The sequence below is a fragment of the Hylobates moloch genome, unplaced genomic scaffold (genome assembly GCF_009828535.3).
Source record: "Hylobates moloch isolate HMO894 unplaced genomic scaffold, HMol_V3 SCAFFOLD_5, whole genome shotgun sequence".
Classification (NCBI taxonomy): Eukaryota; Metazoa; Chordata; class Mammalia; order Primates; family Hylobatidae; genus Hylobates; species Hylobates moloch.
In genome coordinates this window covers 142,108,331-142,127,140 of record NW_026652280.1, presented here as the reverse complement: position 1 = coordinate 142,127,140, position 18,810 = coordinate 142,108,331, and the positions used below count along the sequence as shown (strand labels likewise).

Here is an 18,810-nt window from a genome sequence, read left to right as displayed (position 1 = left end):
AAGTGTTTTCATTTTGAATATATTTAATTTTTTTCTTTTTTTCATAAAACCAAAACTTCTAGTGTTTTAGAGACTTGTCATCTTTAATAATGCTGTGCAACTACATGATTGAGTTTCCTTAAGGAAAAAAAAATGTAATGCACTAATTAAGTATTAAAAGCACAGTTTTTCTAATTTATATATTTTACAAATGATTACAGTGACAAGCTGGGTGCCCTGGCTCACACCTGAAATCCTAACACTTTGGGAGGCCAAGGTGGGTGGATTGCTTGAGTCTCACTCAAGAATTTGAGACCAGCCTGGGCAACATGGCAAAACCCCATCTCTACGAAAAATACAAAAATTATCTGGGTGTGATGGCTCATCCCTGTAGTCCCAGCTACTTGGGAGACTGAGGCAGGAGGATCACTTGAGCCTGGGAGATTGGGGCTACAGTGAGCTGTGATTATGCCACTGCACTCCAGCCTGGGCGACAGAACAAGACCCTGTCTCAAATAAATAAATAAATAAATAAAGATTACAAAAACAGAACAATTAAAGAATTTAAAATGCAGCAAAAAGAAAATATAGCCAGACCAAAACAATGTGAATGTAATACAGCCTATCTCACATGAGGGATCCAGAAACTGTCTGTTAAGTTCATGAATCATGGCTGTTAGCATTATTATCGCAAATAGATGTGTTATATAGTCAATAACAAGATTCATAGCACTTTAAAATAGATTTAGAAAACTTTATTTTTTATATTTTTTCTAAATTTGCTAACACCAATGCAATACTATAAAATTAATAAAAGCAACTCCCTATAACTTCGCTTTTCAGTCTCAAAATAATCCTGTGAAATAAGTGATACCATTTTCCCCATTTTACTGATGTGGATATCAGCTCAGAGAGGTTAATTTAAACATAATCATGCAGCTGCTAAATAATACCTATATTTGATCCCAGGTTCTTCAGATTCTCAATTCCAGGTCACGTTATCCCTTTAAAGTCCTTTTGACATGATTCTTAAAATGAAACTCCAAACCACTAAACAATAAATTGTTTCACAAGATTTTCATGAATTTTACGTGTATCATCTTCTTAACTTTTATGCTTTGAGCATTTTGGGAGTAGGACGACTCTGTCTCAAAAGGCAGCAAAAAAAAGAGAATGAACTGTGGGGTTAGGTAGACGTTGCTCTGAATCCTTGATCAACCAATCATTAGCAGTATGATCATGAACAAATGATTTAACCTCTCTAAAGCATCAGTTTTATCACCCTTAAAATCTGAATTTGGATAGAGAATGCAAAAGGAAGAGTAGTTGGTGAGAAAGATTAGATAGATTGGCCCAGGCTCCATTTTCCTTTCTGGTTGAGATAAGTTTCATATACTTATAACCAGGTAATTTATTAAGCAAATGAATTTGAAATTATCATAATTCCACCATCCAAATAGAACCTAGTATTTGACATATGTCTTTTTACTTTTTTTTCCTGTGCTCTTCATCACTGCAGTTCAGTCCTATGATCTCAGTAGCCAATTAAGATCTACCTCCTCCAACCCTGCACTTTACCATTTCCTTCAGTCTCTTATATCACAGTTGCTACATACTACATAATTACATCTGAATGACTTACTGCCATATTATACAATTGTTTTAAAACAGGCCAGGTGCAGTGGCTCACACCTGTAATCCCATCAATTTAGGAGGCCACAGTGGGAGGATCACTTGAGCCAGGAGTTCAAGACTAGATGGGCAACATAGTGAGACATCATCTCTTCAGAAAATAAAAAAAGAATTAGCCAGGTGTAGTAGCACACACTTGGTCCCAGCTACCCTGGAGGCTGAGGCAGGAGGATCACTTAAGCCCAAGAGGTCAAGGCTGCAGTGAGCCATGATCATGCCACTGCACTCCAGCCTGGGCTACAGAGCCGAGACCCTGTCTCTGAAAGAAGAAAAAAAATCCTACTCCACAATAAGTGTATCTATTGAACTTCTATTTTCTTTTAGTGCTTTCGGAACTCTAACTTATTTTTTGTTGTTGTATAATAATTAACCAGTTGTCCCCTCCATATTTATTAAATAATTCTTATTTGGCCTCTTATTTGAAATTCTACCTTTACTAATATTAAATTAATATATACATCTGTCTATTTCTGAACTTTTTAAATTTTTATTGCTGCATACTATTTTTATATATTCATGAAGTACATGTTATATTTTAATACATGCATAGTATGTGTAGTGATCAAAGCTGGGTATTTAGCATATCCACTCCCTTGATCGTTTATTGTTTCTTTGTGTTAGGAACATTTCAAATTTTCTGTTCCAGTTACTTTGAAATATACAATATATTGTTGTGAAATATACAGTATAACCACCTTGCTCTGCTATGAAATGCTAGAACTTATTCCTTCTGTCTAAGTGTATGTTTGTTCTCAGTACCTTAGTTCTCTTCATCCCTTCCCCCCCACACACACATCCTTCTCAGCCTCTGGTAGCTGTCATTCTATACATTACCTTTAAGAGATCAACTTTTTTAGGTTCCACATGTAACTAAGAACATGTGATACTGTCTTTCTGTGCCTGGCTGATTTCACTTTACAGAATGATCTGTTTCTATCCATGTTGCTACAAATGACAAGATTTCAGATTTCATTCTTTTTTTACAGCCAAATAGTATTCCTATATATATTACATTTTCTGTACCCATTCATCTGTTGAAGGACACTTAGGTTGATTCCATATCTTTACTATTATGCATAGTGCCACAATAAACATGAGGATTCAGGTATTGCTTTGATATACTGATTTCCTTTGGATTAATGGAATTGCTGAATTGTATGATAGTTCTATTTTTAGATTTTTGAAAAATCTCTGTACTGTTTTCCATAGTGGCTGTACTAACTTACATTTTTACCAACAGTGTATAAGAATTCCCTTTTCTCCACATCCCCTCCAGCACTTGGTATTTTTTGCCTTTTTGATAATAGCCATTCCAGCTGGGTACAATGATATCTCACTGTGGTTTTGATTTGCATTTCCCTGATGATTAATGGTGTTGAGCGTTTTTTCATGTGCCTGTTGGCCATTGTAAGTCTGGTTTTGAGAAATGTGTACACATATCCTTTACCCATTTTAATTAGATTATTTATTTTTGGCTATTGAATTATTGGAGTTCCTTGTATATTCTGGATATTAGTCCCTTCTTGGATGAATAGTTTGCAAATATTTTTTTCTCCCATTCAACAGGTTGTCCCTTTACTCTTTTGAATTTCTCCTTTGCTCTGCAAAAGCTTTTAATTTAATATAGCCCCATGTGCCTATTTTTGTTTTTGTTGCTTGTACTTTTCAGGACTTAGCCATAAAATCTTTTTTGTTTGTTAGGTTTTTGTTTTTTTTTTTGAGTTGAAGTTTTGCTCTTGTTGCCCAGGCTAGAGTGCAACGGTACAGTCTCGGCTCACTGCACCCTCCACCTCCCAGGTTCAAGTGATTCTCCTGCCTCAGCCTCCCGAGTAGCTGGGATTACAGGTGCCCACAACCACACCCAGCTAATTTTTGTATTTTTAGTAGAGACAGGGTTTCACCATGTTGGTCAGGCTGGTCTCAAACTCCTGACCCACCTCAGCCTCCCAAAGTGCTGGGATTACAGGCGTGAGCCACCATGCCCCACCCATAAAATCTTTGACTAGACCAATGTTCTAGAGCATTTCCCGTATGTTTTCTTCTAGTGTTGTTATGGTTTGGGGCCTTATTTTTAAGTACTTAATTCATTTTGAGTGATTTGGGGATATGGTGAGAGAGGGGGATCTAGTTTCAGTCTTCTGCATATGGATATCCAGTTTTTCCAGCACCATGTATTGAAGAGAGTGCCCTTTCCCCGCTGTATGTTCTTGATGCCTTTGTCAAAAATCACTTAGGTGTAATATGTGGATTTATTTATGGGTTCTCTATTCTGTTCCATGGGTCTCTGTGTCTGTTTTTATACCACTACCATGCTGTTTTAGTTCCTATAGCTTTATAGTATATTTTGAAGTCAGGTAGTGTGATGCCTCCAGCATTGCTCTTTTTGCTCTGGATTCCTTTGGCTATTCAGGCTCTTTTGTGGTTCCATACAAATTTTAGGATTTTTTTTTTCTATTTCTGTGAAGACTATCATTGGTATTTTGATAGGAATTGCATTGAATCTGTAAATTTCTTTGCATAGTTGATCATTTTCATATATTTATTTTTCTGATTCATGACCATGACCGTGGGATGTCTTTCCATTTGTTTCTGTCCTTTTTAATTTCTTTCATCAGTGTTTTGTAGTTTTTCTTGTAGAGGTCTTTCACCTTCTTGGTCAAATTTATTCCTAGGTATTTTATTTTGTTTTTTTTTGTAGCTATTATAAATGGAATTATATTACTGATTTCTTTCTTAGCTAGATCATTATTGGTGTATGGAAATGTCACTGATTTTTTATGTTCATTTTGTATTCTGCACCTTTACTTAATTTTTTATCAGTTCTAAGAATATACTGGTGGAGTCTATGTGTAAGATTATGTCATCTGAAAGGATGGGCCTTGTATTTAGATACCTTGCATTTAGATGCCTTGTATTTCTTTCTCTTCCCTGATTAATCTGGCTAGGACTTTCATTACTATGTTGAATAGGAGTGGTGAAAGTGGACGTCCTTGTCTTGGTCCAATTCTTAGAGGAAAGGCTTTCAACTTTTCCTCATTCAGTATGTTAGCTGTGAGTTTGTCATATATGACCTTTATTATGTTGAGGAATGCCTCTTCTATGCCGAATTTGTTGAGAGTTTTTGTCAGGAGGGGATGTTGGCTTTTATCTAATGCTTTTTTCTGCATCTATTGAGATGATCATATGATTTTTGTTGTTCATTCTACTAAAGTGATGTATCGTGTTAATTGATTTGCATATATTGACCCATCCTTGCATCCCTGGGATAAATCCCACTTGATCATGTTGTATTATATATTTGTTGTGTTATTGGATTTTTGTTAGCTAGTATTTTGTTAAAAATTTTTGTGTCTATATTTCTCAGAGATGTTGGTCTGTAGTGTTTTTTGTTGTGTGCTTGTCTGGTTTTGTATCAGTACTGCTGGCCTCATAGAATAAGTTAGGAAGAATTCTGTCTTCTTTAATTTTTTGGAATAGTTTGAGATGAATTGATGCTAGTTCTTCTTTATAAGGTTGTGCAGCCCTGGGCTTTTCTTTAATGTTTGATGGTAATCTTTTTATTACATATTCAATCTGTTCCTCATTATTGGTCTGTTCAGATTTTCTATCTGGTTCAGTCTTTGTAGGTTGTATGTGTCCAAGAATTTATCTATTTCCTCTAGGTTTTCCAGTTAGTTAGCATATAGTTGTTCATGATAGTCTCCAGTGATCTCCTGTATTTCTGTGGTGTCAGTTGTAACATATTTTTCGTTTCTGATTTTGTTAACTTTGGGTCTTCTCTCTTTTTTTCTTGGTTAGTCTAGCTAGCAGTTTATCAATTTTGGTTATTTAAAAAAAAAACCTTTCATTTTGATGATCCTTTATATGTTTTTTCTCTATTTCATTTAGTTGTGCTCTGATCTTTATTATTTCTTTCCTTCTACTAATTTTGTTTGATTTGTTCTTGCTTTTCTAGTTCCTTGAGGTACTCTATTAGGTTATCTGAAATCTTTATACTTTTTGGTGTTTATTGCTATAAACCTCCCCTTAGCACTGCTTTTCTTATATTCCATAGGTTTTGGTATATTGTGTTTTCATTTTTCTTTGCTTTAAGATTTTTTTATTTCTTTCTCAGTTTCTTCATTAGCCCAATAGTCATTCAGGAGCATATTTTTTCATTTCCATCTATTTGTACAGTTTCCAAAGTGCTTCTTGTTACTGATTTCTAGTTTTTTTCCATCAGGATCTGAGAAAATACTTGATATGATTTCAAGTTTTTAAAATTTGTTGAGGCTTGTTTTGTGGCCTAACATAAATGGTCTATCCTGGAGAATGTTCCATGTGCTTATTAGAAGAATGTGTATTCTGCAACTATTGGATAAAATGTTGTGTAAATGTCTCCTAGGTACATTTTGTCTACAGTGCAGTTTATGTCCAATTTTTTTGGTTGATTCTCTGTCTCGATAATCTGTACAATGCTGAGAATGGAGTGTTGAAGTCCTCAACTATTATTATACTGGAGTCTGTCTCTCTCTTTAGATCTAATAATTGCTTTCTATATCTGTGTGCTCTAGTATTGGATGCATATATATCTGTTATATCCTTTTGCTGAATTGATCCCTTTATCGTTATATAATGACCTTTGTCTCATTTTACTGTTTTGACTTAAAGTTTCCTTTATCTGATATAAATTTAGATACTCCTGCTTGTTTTTGTTTTCCATTTCTATGAAATCTTTTTCTGTCTCTTCACTTTCAGTCTATCTGTGTGTTTACAGGTGAGTGAGTTTTTTTGTAAGCAGCATATAGTTAGATCATGTTATGTTTATATATTTAGACAGTCCATATCTTTTAAGTGGATAATCTGATTTATTTACATTTGAAGTTATTATTTATAGGTGAGGACTTATTCCTGTCATTTGAAAATCGTTTTCTGGTTGCTTTGTATATCCTTCATTCCTTTCCTTCTCTCTAATTGTTTATCATTATAGTTTGTTGGTTTTCTGTAATGGTAATAAATTTGAGTCCTTTCTCTTCCTCATTTATGTGTCTGCCCTACCAGTGACTTTTATACTTTCTTGTTTTCATGATGGTAAATATCATTGTTTCACTTCCAGATGTAGGACTACCTTAAGCATTTCCTGTCGGGCTGGTGTAGTAGTGATAATTCCCTCAGTTTTTGCTTATCTGGGAAAGACTTTTTTTCTCCTTCATTTTTGAAGAAAGGTTTCTTGGTTAGTCTAGTAGTTTATCTTTGGTGGCAGGGTTTTTTTTTTTTTTCTTTTAGCACTTTGAATATATCATTGCATTTTCTCCTGGCCTGCAGGGTCTCCCCTGAGAAATCCACATTAGTCTGATGGAGGTTCCCTTATATGTGACTTGATGCTTTTCTCTTGCTGTTTTTAGATTTCTGTCTTTTCTTTGATTTTTGACAGTTTCAGTACAGTGTGTCTTGGAAAAGACCTTTTTGGATTGTATCTATTTGATCTTTGAGCTTCCTGTATCTGGATTTCTAAATCTCTTAAAAGAACTAGGAAGTTTTCAGCTATTATTAAATTAAATGAGTTTTTCTATGTCATTACCCATCACTTTACCTTCTGGAAAACCCCAAATTTGAATATTTCGTTGCTTTAAGGTGTCCCCTATGTCATGTATGCTTTGTTCATTCATTTTTATTTTTTATTCTTTTTTGGCAGGTCTGTCTGAATTATTTCAGAAGACCTGTCCTCAATTCTTCTCCCTGATATAGTCTATTGTCAAAGCTCTCAGTTGTATTTTTCATTTCATTCATTAAATTCTTCAGTTCTGGGATGGATCTGTTTGGTTTTTTTTTTTTTTTTTTTTTTGAAATGGAGTCTCACTCTGTCGCCCAGGCTAGAGTGCAGTGGCGTGATCTCAACTCACTGCAAGCTCTGCCTCCTGGGTTCACTCCATGCTCCTGCCTCAGCTGGGATGACAGGCACCCGCCACCATGCCCTGGCCAATTTTTTGTATTTTTAGTAGAGACAGGGTTTCACCGTGTTAGCCAGGATGGTCTGAATCTCCTGACCTCATGATCCACCCGCCTCGGCCTCCTAAAGTGCTGGGATTACAAGCGTGAGCCACTGTGCCTGGCCTGTTTGGTTCTTTTTATGCTATCTATCTCTTTGTTGAATTTCTCACTCATATCCTGAATTGTTTTCCTGATGTCTTTGTATTGTTTGTCTGTGTTCTCTTATATCTCACTGAGCTTCTTTAATACCATTATTTTGAATTCTTTTTCAGACATTTCATCGTTTTTTGTTTAATTGGAATCTGTTGGTGGAGAATTATGTTCTTTTGGAGGTGTCATGTTTCTTTGCTTTTTCATGTTTCTTGTATACTTACATTGACATCTCCACATCTAGTGTAACAGTCATTTCCTCCAGTTTTTAGGATTGGCTTTTGTAGGGTAAGACTTTTTTCTGTGGATGTATCATCATGTTGGTTTGTTGGGCAGTTTAGCTTTTATTCTGGGTGCATGCAGTAGTATAGTCTCTATGATTTCTTCAGCTGTAATTAGCATCACTGGGTATCTGCGATTTCCTCAGTGGCTTAGGCCGCATTATTGGTGGAGCCTGTGGCGAGGCTTTGCTGGGGACAGGGACACCAGGCATCCTGATCCTCAGACCGTAGTGGTGGTAGCAGCAGGCCAAGCATACCTGCCTTTGGTCCCCTGGTGGCTATACACTGGCATCAATTTTAGCAGGTCTACAAGGGACAATTCTTAGGCCTCCATGTGGCTTGCTCAGGTACCAGCAGTGGCAGTGGTAGGCTGGGCATATGGATGAGACTTTAGTCTCCTGTGCAGCATGCGTGGCATAAGCAATTGTAGTAGTGATGGCAGGCCAACCCTCAGGCTCCCAGGCAGTACACACTGCTGCTGGTGATGGTAGCAACAGACAGGGCAAGCCAGGCCCTAAACCCTCAGGTGGCATATGTGGGTAAGCACCAGCAGTGGTAGTGGTGGCAGACTGGGCAGGCCTAGCCTCAGGCCAGTAGTGGGTGGGGCAGGGCAATCCCCAGGCCCTCAGATGGCATGCTTGAGCATTGGGGTTGCAGTGCCAGGCGGTGCAGGCATTTACTCAGGCCCCTCAATGGTGCACATGGGCACAGGCTGTGTTGGGCCAAGTGAGGCAATCCCCAGGCCCTCAAACAATGTGTTTGAGTGCAGGCAGTCAGTGGTTTGGGTCTGTTGTTAGACCTCCTGATGGTGCATGTGCATGCCAGAAGCAGCAAGCAGGGTGGATGGATCCCCAAGCCTCCAGACAGTGCACTCAATCACTGTGTGAGGTGCCACCAGGCAGGGAAGTCCTGTCCCCAGGCTTCTCTGTTGTACCTGTGGGGGCAGGCTGTGCTGAACAGGGCAGTCTTCGGGCTACTGGACAGCATGTTTTGATGCCAGTGGCTGATAGCCTGAGTCTTTTGTCATGCTTCCTGATCATATGTATGTGTACCCAGAGTGATAGACAGAGGGGGGCACTCCCCAGGCCCCCCAGGTGGTGTGCTAGGGCACTGGGAGAGGTGGCACTTAAAGGGACAGGCCTGTCCTCAGACCCCTATTGGTGCACACAGATACAGACTCTGGTAGGCAGGGAAGGACTATTCCTAGGCCCCTGGATAAAATACTTGAGAGGTGGTAGGCAGAGTGAGTCTGTCCTCATGCCCCCAAAGAGCATCCAGATGGGCCGGTTCCCAGGTCCACTGAAGGTGCTGCAAGTACCTGGCAGTCCTGTTGTGGGGGCTGGGCATTGCTATCAGTGGCAGTGGCCCCAGGCAGGAGGCCCTCACACTCTGGGGAGTGTATGCTTTGGCTTCCGGCCCCAGAAACAGCCTTCCCTAGTGTGCTGCCCTGCCTGTTGTTTGGAGTATAGGACACTGTGTGGGCTCGAGTGCTGGGGACCCAGCTGCACCATGGGGTCCAGCCAGCACTATACCACTGGAGCCCCTTTGATAGACATGGGGCACTGTCAGTTGGGCTCCAGGTGTATAGGGATGCATACTATCTAATGGTAGTTGGCTTCTCAAAATGGCAGTGTGTTTCAGCTTCTTGGGTCCTGGGGGTGGGTGTGGGACCTGGAACAAACTCCCTCTCTGGAACAAATTCCCTCTCTGGAACAAACTCCCTCTCTGGAACAATGCTATTGTGTGAACTCCAGGCAGGTCCCTATACTTGTCTCAGAATTCACGAGGGTTGTGGGGATCTTACATGGCTAGGATTGACAGAGTCTGTGGTGGAAACGTGGACCACTGGGGATCTCTCAGTTACCCTTTCCCCGTACTGGAGAACCTCTTGTGGCTGCCAGCTGGTCCCAGCCAGGCCAGCTGCTTCAATTCCTTTTGCTTCTCTGCCTCAGATGTTCCCTGTCACTTCCCTGCTAAATTTCGGTGTTCTCTCTTAGAGGCTTTATTCAACATGTGATTATCTACTCACTGTTTTGGTCCTTCTTTGTGGAGGAGAGTTCTGAGTCAGCCATCTTGAAGCCCTGACCTGTATTTTTTAGGAGTTCTTTTTGTCTGTTCTTGTACTATATGTGTCACTGCTTTATGTAGCTTTAAAATATTTTAATATTAGATGGGTCCAGTTTCTTCACCCTTGTTTACCCTTTCCAAATTTTCTGTTCTCTTGCCCCATATGCATTATTTTAGAGCCAAGTTAGGTAATTTATATTTCCTAGAAAATCATCCTTATCTCCTGTATGTTTTCTCTTTCTTTTTTGATTAGACTTGCCAATGGTTTGTGGGTTTTGTTTTTTTTTTTTTTTTTTTTTTTTGGTCTCTCTAAAGATTTATCGAATTTGGGGATTAACAGTAAAGTTGCATATTAGGAGAGAACTTGAATCTTGAGAATTTACCATTATGAACATGTTGCTTCTGCATTTACTCAAATATCTTTTGTCATTCAGTAAAGTTTTAGAGACCACCCCTTCCTCCATATAGGAAGGAATTTATGTCTTAAAATTATTGCTTAAATTTATATTTTGGTTGCTATTAATGTGTTTGCTTTCCCATTATAGTAGGATATGGGCAAAACATCATTTTTATGTTTGTATTATAATTGACCATGTTACGAAATTCTGTTATTGATCTCCACATTTTTCAGTGATTCCTTTGGATTTTTATTGACAATCACAGGAGATTGGCATACCATTTCGTCTGTTCCTTTTCAGTATTTACATCTCATTTCCATTTTTGTTTTAGTATACATGTTAGAATGTCTAAAACAATATTTTAATGCAGTAGGGCCCTTGAGCTTTCTTGTCTTGTTCCTGCTTTGAATGGAAATGCCCAAGAATATACTTTCAGGGATCATTTCTATAGTCTGTTGCCTTTCATGTTTTACCACCAAATATAAAGTTGGCCATTTGGCTGAGATAGGTATTCTTTATCAGATTAATAAAACATTGTTGATTTCTAATACACTGTATTTTATCTTTTTTGACATGTTAGTGTGATGAATTATATCAAGGAGACATCCTCACTTTCCTGGAATGAATACCATTTAATCATGGGGTATTAACATATTAATATTTGTCTGAAATCTATTTGCCAAAATTTTATTTAGGGTTTTTACTTCTATAGTCATAAGTTTTATGAATCTATAGTTTCTGTTTTTCTGAAGTTGGGATTATATGGGATTCATAAAATGAGTTTAGAAAGTTTCCATGCTTTTATTCTGCAGAAAATTTAGGAACATAGAGTCATCTTATATCTATTCCTTATAAATTTTAACAGACTAATTCTTGGATATTGGTCTCTTCAAGTTTTTACTTTTTGAGTCAATTTAAGAAATTTATATTTCCAATAAAATCATCCATTTCCCTTTCTAATTATCATTGCTTATATTTATTGTTGTATTTATTGTTAATTAATGCTATTTTGAGGTATATTCTTTAGATTGCCTTGAGGCTTGTCAACTTTATTAGTATCCTAAAGATTTATGATGTATTTGAATCTTTTCATATTTATATTTAGAAATAAAATCTTCTGCCAAATAGCAATCATTTACTAATCTGTTCATATTATGTATTTAATTTTTAATAATTATTCCTAAAAGGGGATAGAATGGGACAGCCACTACTCATTTAAAGTTTACGTGCTTTTCAAAGGGCTTGACTTATCCCATGTAGTAAACAGCTAACCTACCAACAAGTGGCACACTGTAACATACAGGTTGTAGTAATGGACAAATTGATTGACAGCCAAATCTTGATTATCAATGAAACAGATGTAAGGATCCATGGACAATTTACAAATAAAAATAATAGAGTACTTTAACCATTTGTTTTAATATCTTCTCAAGTATTATAACTATGCACAGCAGTGCAAAAATCATAGTAAATATGAATAGTTTTAATTGTCTTCTTTATTCTCTGATGCATCTCCAAATGATCAAGGAAAAAAAGGCAGAAGAAAGAAGTGGCCTGAACAACTCAAACTGTACAATCATTTTCTACACGTGATTGCCCCAGTAGGTTTGTTATTCTAAATTGCTGGCTGGCTAGACATGAAGCAACTGTCTGCTTAGCTCATTCTTCTGGGTAGTGCAAAACAGCAGTCCTCAAAGCAGGGCGTGCAAGGCAACCAGCTCTCAAACAAAAAGATAATATTAGAAGTCCCATTCCTACTTATTTTTACCTTATTCTTTTTCAATACCTTATTTGTGTGTATATCTTATAATAGTATAGTCATGCATCTAAATAATTTGTAAGTAAATAACTATATATATATTGATTATGTGTACTAGAAAATGTTTTACTGAAAAGGATATAAATTAAAAACCCTTGGAGAGCTCTGGGCCAGAAGTGGAGAATCATGAATATGAAACCTGCTTTAGCTGCTTATCAGTCATGTGAATTTGGTCGACTCTTTTATAATCTGTAAAATGGGAGTAAGAACGCCTGTCCTTCCTTCCTCACAGTGTTGTATTGAGAACAGAATAAAGCAACTGTAATTGTTTGTAAATTCCATGAAGGCTGTGCAGATTATGATTTTTTTTAGCTTTTAAAATCTTTTCCTCAAATGTATTCAGTACCCACATTTAATCTTTATGGAAGACCATATTCGAAGTAGTGGGAAGACATTTTACTTTTAGGATCAAAGGAGAAAAATGTTTAAGGTTTAACAATTCTCTAATTCTAAAAGAGATATATTTCTTTCCAACCTCTCAGAAAGTTTTGATGGCCAGATATTTTAAACAAAATAAACTTGGGAATTAAAAAAGGAAATCAATTAAAAGTAAGTCTGAGATTTAGCTGTAACTTGAGGAGAAAAGAATTTTTACAAAAGGGATAGGAAAAGATAAGGTCTTAAAAACAAGGAACTAAAAATTAAGACTGAAGTTTTGTAACCTTAGGAGCCACGATCTTGATGCCAACAGTTAATTATCCCAGAAATTTCTTAAGTATTTTGTTGACCTGCATACTTCCTTGAATCAAAATGTTGAGGTTAATAGCTAACCTACTGCTTGCTGCTGCTTCTAGCACTATTACATTTTAGGAACCTAATGGCATCTAAGGATTTCACCATGTAATAACAGTGGGAATTTATTTTTCTTGGTGTTTGGAAACTCTCAGGAATTTTTTTTTTCCTTTTTCTTATTTTTCTCTCTCTCTCAATTATAGGTTGAAGCTCCATTCATACCAAAGTTTAGAGGCTCTGGAGATACCAGCAACTTTGATGACTATGAAGAAGAAGATATCCGTGTCTCTATAACAGAAAAATGTGCAAAAGAATTTGGTGAATTTTAAAGAGGAACAAGATGACATCCGAGCTCACACTCAGTGTTTGCACTCTGTTGAGAGATAAGGTAGAGCTGAGACCGTCCTTGTTGAAGCAGTTACCTAGTTCCTTCATTCCAACGACTGAGTGAGGTCTTTATTGCCATCATCCCGTGTGTGCACTCTGCATCCACCTATGTAACAAGGCACCGCTAAGCAAGCATTGTCTGTGCCATAACACAGTACTAGACCACTTTCTTACTTCTCTTTGGGTTGTCTTTCTCCTCTCCTACATCCATTTCTTCCTTTTCCAATTTCATTGGTTTTCTCTAAACAGTGCTCTATTTTATTTTGTTGGTGTTTCAGATGGGCAGTGTTATGGCTACGTTATATTTGAAGGGAAGGATAAGTGTTGCTTTCAGTAGTTATTGCCAATATTGTTGTTGGTCAATGGCTTGAAGATAAACTTTCTAATAATTATTTTTGCTTTGAGTAGCTCAGACTTGGTTTTGCCAAAACTCTTGGTAATTTTTGAAGATAGACTGTCTTATCACCAAGGAAATTTATACAAATTAAGACTAACTTTCTTGGAATTCACTATTCTGGCAATAAATTTTGGTAGACTAATACAGTACAGCTAGACCCAGAAATTTGGATGGCTGTGGATCAGAGGTTCTAGTTCCCTTTCCCTCCTTTTATATCCTCCTCTCCTTGAGTAATGAAGTGACCAGCCTGTGTAATGTGACAAACGTGTCTCATTCAGCAGGAAAAACTAATGATATGGATCATCACCCAGATTCTCTCACTTGGTACCAGCATTTCTGTAGGTATTAGAGAAGAGTTCTAAGTTTTCTAAACCTTAACTGTTCCTTAAGGATTTTAGCCAGTATTTTCATAGAACATGATTAATGGAAGTGACAAATTTTAAAGTTTCTCTAATAGTCCTCATCATAAACTTTTTAAAGGAAAATAAGCAAACTAAAAAGAACATTGGTTTGGATAAGTACTTATACTTTGCAAAGTCAAAAAATGGCTTGATTATTGGAAACAATATAGAGGTATTCATATTTAAATGAGGGTTTACGTTTGTTTTGTTTTGTAACCGTTAAAAAGAAGTTGTTTCCAGCTAATTATTGTGGTGTACTATATTTGTGAGCCTAGGGTAGGGGCACTGCTGCAACTTCTGCTTTCATCCCATGCCTCATCAATGAGGAAAGGGAACAAAGTGTATAAAACTGCCACAATTGTATTTTAATTTTGAGGTATGATATTTTCAGATATTTCATAATTTCTAACCTCTTTTCTCTCAGTAAACAGAATGTCTGATCGATCATGCAGATACAATGTTGGTATTTGAGAGGTTAGTTTTTTTCCTACACTTTTTTTTGCCAACTGACTTAACGACATTGCTGTCAGGTGGAAATTTCAAGCACTTTTGCACATTTAGTTCAGTGTTTGTTGAGAATCCATGGCTTAACCCAGTTGTTGTGCTATTTTTTCTTTGCTTTTAATTTTCCCCATCTGATTTTATCTCTGCGTTTCAGTGACCTACCTTAAAACAACACACGAGAAGAGTTAAACTGGGTTCATTTTAATGATCAATTTACCTGCATATAAAATTTGTTATTTTCAATCAAGCTGATCTTAATGTATATAATCATTCTATTTGCTTTATTATCGGTGCAGGTAGGTCATTCACACCACTTCTTTTCATCTGTACCACACCCTGGTAAAACCTTTGAAGACATAAAAATATCCTGTCTGAGATGTTCTTTCTACCAATCTATATGTCTTTCGGTTATCAAGTGTTTCTGCATGGTAATGTCACGTAAATGCTGATATTGATTTCACTGGTCCATCTATATTTAAAACGTGCAAGAAAAAAATAAAATACTCTGCTCTAGCAAGTTTTATGTAACAAAGGCATATCGTCATGTTAATAAATTTAAAACATCATTTGTATAAAATATTTTAATTTTCTTGTATTTCATTTAGACCCAAGAACATGCTGACCAATGTATTCTATATGTAAACTACAAATTCTATGGTAGCTTTGTTGTATATTATTGTAAAATTATTTTAATAAGTCATGGGGATGACAATTTGATTATTACAATTTAGTTTTCAGTAATCAAAAAGATTTCTATGAATTCTAAAAAATATTTTTTTCTATGAAATTACTAGTGCCCAGCTGTAGAATCTACCTTAGGTAGATGACCCCTAGACATACATTGGTTCTGAGGGCTATTCAGCCATTCCGCTTTACTCTCTATTTAAAGGCCGTGAGCAAGCTTGTCATGAGCAAATATGTCAAGGGAGTCAATTTCTGACCAATCAAGTACACTAAATTAGAATATTTTTAAAGTATGTAAAATTCCCAGTTTTAGCCACAATTTAGCCAAGAACAAGATAAAAACTTGAATAAGAAGTAAGTAGCATAAATCAGTATTTAACCTCAAATTACATATTTGAAACAGAAGATATTATGTTATGCTCAGTAAATAATTAAGAGATGGCATTGTATAAGAAGGAGCCCTAGACTGAAAAGTCAAGACATCTGAATTTCAGGCTGGAAAACTATCAGTATGATCTGAGCCTCAGTTCTCTTGTCTGTAAAATGGAAGAACTGGATTAGGCAGTTTGTAAGATTCCTCCTAACTTTCACAGCTGATGACAAGATTGTCTTTTTATCTGATATTTTGAAGGGTATATTGCTTTGAAGTAAGTCTCAATAAGGCGATATATTTTAGGGCATCTTTGTTCTTATCTCTGACAGTGTTCTTAAAATTATTTGAATATCATAAGAACCTTGGTGTCTGTCCTAATTTCTTTCTCACTCACCGATGCTGAATACCCAGTTGAATCAAACTGTCAACCTACCAAAAAAGATATTGTGGCTTATGAGTATTGCTGTCTCATTCTTGGTATATTCTTGTGTTAACTGCCCATTGGCCTGAAAATACTCATTGTAAGCCTGAAAAAAAAAATTCTTTCCCACTGTTTTTTCTGCTTGTTGTAAGAATCAAATGAAATAATGTATGTGAAAGCACCTTGTAAACTGTAACCTATCAATGTAAAATGTTAAGGTGTGTTGTTATTTCATTAATTACTTCTTTGTTTAGAATGGAATTTCCTATGCACTACTGTAGCTAGGAAATGCTGAAAACAACTGTGTTTTTTAATTAATCAATAACTGCAAAATTAAAGTAACTTCAATGGATAAGACAATTGATTGAGTCTTGAATTCTACTTGGTGCCCTCATCTCCTGATTTATTTTCCGCTGATACAAGAGATGCTTATAGATTCCTAGTGTTTATGTGTTTGGGTTGGTTTCTGGGTGGTGGGAGTAGAGCAAATTGGGGAGGAATATATCCACCAGTCTACTCACACTGGATATTTACTAAGAAACTGCCAGATTCATTTAATAGTTTCTCAAAAGTGTTTCTACTTCCTTCTCATTTCTCATATTGGTTCAGATTACTCCTAACATAATGTTCTAAATATTCATATTTAAAGGATTTGATACTTCAAGAGCGCTCATCCTTCTATTGTAACAATGAACTATTAATTTCTAATTTTTTCTTCAGGAGTGTTTTTGAGCTTCACATTACCTCTTTTCATTTTAGACAGGTTAATTAGTGTGTATTTCCATAGTTGTCTTTTACCTCAAGAAATAATCATTTCTTTAGATAATTATTTTAATGGCTTGCCATTTTGTATGATTGTTCTTGCAAACATTTCTATTTATGCATTTTATAACATGGAGCTTACTATTTTTATACCAGTGCTCGCTTCATTTTATCATTATCAGGGCTTAATATAAATGCAGTTTTCTCATTTCCTTGTAAAACTAATTACAAAAATCTACGTATGTCTTTACTGAAGAACTATCATCATTTGAAATCTATTCAGCTGTAAATTTTCTCTTGTGCACAAATACTGGATATGAAGTTAAGTACTTATTTTCATTTAAGCTTTCCTGAAGATTTTCCATATGCTTATTTAATAGCCTTTATGCCTTTTGTTATGGCCTGGATTGTGAACTGTGAACAAAATTCATATTGAAATTCTAACCACTAGTACCTCAGCATGTGATTGTTTTAGGAGGTAAGGCCTTTAAAGAGGTAATTAAAGTAAAATGAGGTCATGTGGGTGGGACTTCATCCAAGATGACTGATGTCCTCATAAGAAGCACACAGACAAAGGGAGGACCACATAAAGACACAGGAAGAAGATGACCATCTATAGGGCAAGGACAGAGGCCTCAGAAGAAGCTGACTTTGCAAACATCTTGACTTGGGACTTCTAGACTCAAGAATTGTGAAAAATAAATTTCAGTTGTTTAAGCTGTCCAGTCTGTGATACTTCATCATGGCAGCCATAACAAACTATTAATAATACACCCGCTGAGCTAAGTATTCTCATGGTGAAAGACTTGCATTGATTTCCCTTCGTATGCTTTATACGTGGGCAAAACTGAATTTACCACAGGCAAAAAAAAAAAAATCAGTGTGGTCACAAACCTCAGTGCACCTGGTGTCTTGTTTCTATTCTTCCTGGAATACAAGCAGGAAGTAGGAAACAGTAGCCACTGAGATACTGAGAGTAAGGGAAAGCATGAGTAACTCAAACCACTACTAACTCCTGGTCAGACTTACCCATGGAAGGATAGCCGTCCTCTCAAAGCAGTGTTAATATAACATAAAATTAAGCACACCAGATTCATTGAGTTTACACTCTCTGCTCATCTTTTAGTGGTGATACTAACAATGAAATGGCCAAAAGGAAAGTGGGAGTGCAAATAAAGGGTTAATGAGAATACCCCAGCTGGTTCTTCCTCTCCTGATTATCAGGGGCTAGTAATGCTCACAGCAAATGATGACCTTAATGTATTCGTTTTCTACTGCTGCTCTAACAAGTCTCCACAAACTTAATAGCTTAAAACAACATAAATTTATCTTCTTACAGTTCAGGAGTTCTAACAACCAAAATGAGCCACACTGGGTTAAAATCAGGGTGTTGGCAAGTATGCATTTCTTTCTGGAGGCTCTAGGGAAGAAGCCATTTCCACATCTCTTCAACCTTCTAGAGGCCACCTGCTTTCCTTGGCTCATGATGCCATTCCTCCATCTTCAAAGCCAGAAACATTGGGCCAAGTCCTTCTCATGCTGCATCACTCTCACTTTCTCTTCTGCCTCCCTGTTTCACTTTTAAAGACCCTTGTGATTATGTTAGACCCACCTCAGTAATCCAAGTTAATCTCCCTATTTTATCTATTTATTATTTTTAAAAATTTATTTTTTATTTCAATAGGTTTTTGGGGAACAGGTGGTGTTTAGTTACACTAATAAGTTCTTTAGTGGTGATTTCTGAGATTTTGGTGCCCCCATCACCCAAGCAGTGTACACTGTACCCAGTGTGT

At 36.6% G+C, this 18,810-nt stretch overlaps 1 protein-coding gene and 1 pseudogene across 6 annotated transcripts in view; both read left to right on the top strand.

The window, feature by feature from the left end:
* PRKACB (protein kinase cAMP-activated catalytic subunit beta) overlaps positions 1-16,615 on the top strand; it is a 157,515-nt gene extending 140,900 nt beyond the window's left edge. For all 6 annotated transcript variants that reach the window (XM_032155500.2, XM_032155495.2, XM_032155498.2 and 3 more), the window contains one exon: positions 13,292-16,615. In XM_032155500.2, the coding sequence (XP_032011391.1) occupies positions 13,292-13,417 (126 nt within the window). In that variant the 3' untranslated portion in view covers positions 13,418-16,615. The remainder of the gene's footprint in view (positions 1-13,291) is intronic.
* On the top strand, positions 10,958-11,037 carry LOC116469928 (small nucleolar RNA U3; annotated as a pseudogene).
* Positions 16,616-18,810: the final 2,195 nt, after the last annotated feature.